We start from the raw sequence: 4,228 nt of genomic DNA on the forward strand, positions 1-4,228 counted from the left end.
AAAAAAAAAAAAAAGTAAAAAAATGAGATAATTAGATTATATAAAATACTACAGAGGAAATAAACAAGGTGGTGTGACAGAGTAACTGGGAAAGGCTTACTTCTGTTATGGCCTCTTGTACTTCTGTTTTTTCCTAAAGACAAGCTGGCCAGACAGCCACTCTAGGGACCAAAGGAGCAAGCAATAAAGAAAGACCACCAATCCTAGTGAAGAAGATCAAAGTAGCAAGGAGAAGCCCTACTTTCAACACAGATGTGGAAACTGGCTTACGAAAAGTTAGTGATTTGATCAAAGTCTCAAATTGAGACTGAAAGAATAGCTATGATTTCAGAAGACAGGTGACATTTTGGATGAAAGAAAGCCAGCCTCTGATGAGAGCAAGAGAAAATAAGCTGGACTCCAAAGAGGTTCCCTGATGGGACTAGAATCCCGTAAGCAATGGTAACTATTTGTTACGAGTGGAGGGTAAGCATAAATGAACTGTGCAATGCTAGGGGAAAGTAACTTCTGTTCATAAGGTTTTATTTGGATGGTTTTTTGTGGGTGTTTGTTTGCACAATGGGGAAACTACAGTAGGAAGATGAATTAAGACACCACGACAACTGACTTGGTAAGAAATTTTAAAAACTGGCCATGGGAGATTGTAATAGGAATGAAGAGAGATAGCTGTGAGAGCAACTTGGGATATGTTTAACTTACAGGTATAGCAATGGTACCAGAAATATACCCGTAGAATCCAACATGAATATAAAATAACTTCAATTATTTTAAAATAACTAAACAAACTCTGCTTAGGTTTTCAAAAATGTGTTGAATTTTTCCACAGATCCCAATGAGCCAATGTTCTTTCTACTGAATAACACCATGCTTAACAGAATATCATCTATGTTTAATGAATATGGTTTCATAGTATCTTTTTAAAATCTCAACAGATAAGTGTCTGTATATACGAATTCATTCAGCATTACAAAATGCCACCTAATCTTTAGCAAAGTAAACTACATTATTCTACTCAGATGTTACACAATTTCCAAAAGGAAACTACTGTGTTTTTTTAAGTCCAGGTCCCACATAGGCCTCAACAAACTAGAATTTGAAAATTATTTTAAAAAAACAAAAGGATTCATACCGAGTTTAGTATGTGGAGTAGTCCCACTGCTATTTTTAGAATGAGCAACATACCTCCATGTGCAACTTTTTCCAACTGATACTAACAAGGTCAAGGATCAAATCCTAACTAAAAACAAGACCTATACAACATAGCTAAGATCTCTTACAATGGCATATCTACAAGTGTGACTTGAGGATTTTATTTATGTTTATTCTGCATATAGTTTTATATTCATATATCTTGTATTTAAATATTTATATTATTTGTATTTGTTGTTTCATATTTTCATTTATTATTTTCATATATGGCAGTGTTTACATCGTACTGGTGGCCTTAAAAAATGCCTTACATTTTACCAGCATTTCACATTCATTGAATAACTTGGGCCTCAAAACAACCTTGTGAAATATGTAAGTAAAAGAATCATTTCTCCTCTGTAGAGTGGTGGAACAAGAGTTCATAAAGGTTAGGTAACGTGACTAAATCAAGATCGCACAGTAACTGGGGAGGACAGAACCCTGACCAGACCTTCAGACTCTGTTCGTGCTCTTCTCCCCGCAGGTAACTACCAATTTAATACTTGAATATTCATGCGTCTCTCTTCAACAAACCTGGACTGTAACTAAGAGTCCTATCACTGCCACCCAGCCAAAATTCTGAGTATCAAAATGCAGGCGGAATACTAGTACTTTTCAGTAAACATAAACATGAGCACAGTTTCAATCAGGACCCCATTCAATGCTAGGTGTGCTCCACTGCACAAAACTTATTAAAAGACACTACAGCCTTAACTCTTAATAAAACTGAATTTTCCACTCAGGGAAATTCAGTAAATGCAAAATGCGACTCATACCGTTAACTTACGGTTTTCCAAATTAAAAATTTTGGATGCCGAAGGAAAAGAATGAATTCCACAGACCCCTCTCCGTCCTCATCCCCAAAGTTGCTTAAGTGTCAAAGCGCGGTAGTAAAACACAAGGACAGAGGTGGAGCTGGAACCTATATTCTTCCTCTCTTCTACTCCCACCATCCCTAGGCAACCCACTCCTCAAAGCCCAGTGGGTCTCCTCCGACCCTCAATCCCTTCGGGACCAGAGTGACTACCGGCCCTGGAGCCCCCCGCGACCCGACACCAAAGCCCTGCCGGAAGCTGCGGCAGCGGCGACTCTCTCGGCTGGGGCGGCCCTCTTCTTCCGGTGTGCCCACCTGTCCCAGGTAGCCCGCACAACTGGCAGCCTCTGCCCCGGCAGAATATGCGCCGCGGGAACCGGTCCCTCCACGCGGCTCCGCAGGGCAGCGGGCCGACCCCGGGTAAGTCCGCTTCCGCTTCCAGCCCACATGGCCTCGACGAGCGCGCCCCGCCCCCGCGTGCGTCCCGCGCGGCCCGGGTCGCGAAGGGCCCAGGACCGCGGGCGGCGGGCGGGGCGCCGGGCTGAAGGGGAGGAAGAGCAGTCCGCGCCGATGGGAAGAGGAGGAGTGCGTCCCGACCGGCCGCGAGGGCTGGCGGGGAGGGAAGCGGAGGGAGTCCGCTGCCGCCGGCGCCGCAGGCGTCTACCTGAGAGCAGAAGTATGAGCCCTGGATGCCCAGTTTGATGCAGGTGGGACACTGGAGCTTGGCCTCGCTGCTGCAGCCGTCCGTCTCGCATACCCGTGTCTCCACGGCCGCCATGCTGCCAGGCTGCTGGAGGAGCGCTTCACCGAGGAAGAGGAGGAGGGAGGGAGGCCGAGCCGGGGGAGGAGCTCGGCCTGCCCGGGCTGGGCGCGGAAGGAAGAGGCTCGCGGGACCGGCCCTGACCACGCTGCGCGCCCCGCCCCCGCCCCGCGCGCGCAGCTGGCGCCCCGCCCCCCGCCCAAGGGCCCTGCCTCCGGGACGAGCGCGCACGTGGGGGCCGCGAGGTAACCCTGTGGAGACCACCTGCTCCGCGCCCACCCCGGAGGGGTACCCCCAGGGAGCGCGACCTCCGGGGGCTGGGCGGAGAAGGCCAAGGGAGGCCAGCTAGGAGAGGCCCACATGCCTCGCGCCCTCTGTTCCTAGAGAGTGATACCCAGTCGTCCCTTACGGATTGAATCTGAGTGTCCTGAATGTCCCCGACGCTCGCAAGCTGTTGGAAAGGGCGCTCCACTTCTCTGTGTTAGTCCACCTGGCAGCTCCTTGGGAAAAGAAAGTAATTCCCTTTTTTAAGTTCTATTGCTTACTGTCTAATCTGAGGCCTAAGGATCACCGCTCATTCACAAAAAAAGGGAGCCAGAGAGTTGCCTATGAGGAGGTGGGCTGACATTTGCATGGGCCCTCGGTGGTGCCGGATATTTTTTCACACTACCCACCTCCATTCACAATCTACAGAGCTGGCGATAGTAACACAACAGTTCCTAGATATCCAGTACAAACTTTAATTATATTTTATACATATAATATTCTTTGTATTATAATTGTTTAAGAGGTAAATAGGAGAGAATTGTGTTAATCTTGAAATGTCATGATGAACTGAGCATTAGACGTCGTCTGATGCAAACCTGTTACCTAAATCTCTTCACCTACATCCCAGATCTGCCATTTTCTGACTTGTACTTGAATACCTCCTGTCACTAGGATAGAGAGAGGAACTAATATTGATCAACGACTAAGTAGTGTAAACTTTGTATTATCTAATCCATTTTTAAATTCCATATTTAATAGATGAGAAAAGCTCATATTGTGTTTTAAATAACTTAGCTTTGCATTGTAAGCAATACAAATAATGTAACAAAATCAATAAACTTTAAATGTGATATACACATAAACAAAAAGACAGCAACCACTAAATATAAGTATATATTATACATGTATATATATGTATATATGTACCTATAAAATATTTTTTAACAAAAACAGGACCATACCATGCAGAGTATTTAGTTAACCGCTTTCTTCCATTATTGTATGGATAATTTACTGAACCAAACTCACTAGTAGACATTTGTTATTTTTAATTGTTATACATTGTAAACAGGATTCAGTGAATATACTTTTAGCTAGAATTTTGCATATGTCCTTATTGTGATATAGTCTTCAAATAGAACTGCTGCATCAAAAGGTTGTTACTGTTTATTGTTTTTTATATAGTTTGTCAAAATTTT

The 4,228-nt window shown here is 44.7% G+C and overlaps 1 protein-coding gene across 1 annotated transcript in view; it reads right to left on the bottom strand.

The window, feature by feature from the left end:
* METAP1 (methionyl aminopeptidase 1) overlaps positions 1-2,878 on the bottom strand; it is a 54,777-nt gene extending 51,899 nt beyond the window's left edge. The window contains exon 1 of the mRNA XM_023528406.1: positions 2,667-2,878. Coding sequence (XP_023384174.1) covers positions 2,667-2,780 — 114 coding nt within the window. The 5' untranslated portion in view covers positions 2,781-2,878. The remainder of the gene's footprint in view (positions 1-2,666) is intronic.
* Positions 2,879-4,228: the final 1,350 nt, after the last annotated feature.

Source organism: Pteropus vampyrus, unplaced genomic scaffold (assembly GCF_000151845.1).
Source record: "Pteropus vampyrus isolate Shadow unplaced genomic scaffold, Pvam_2.0 Scaffold25, whole genome shotgun sequence".
Lineage (NCBI taxonomy): Eukaryota > Metazoa > Chordata > Mammalia > Chiroptera > Pteropodidae > Pteropus > Pteropus vampyrus.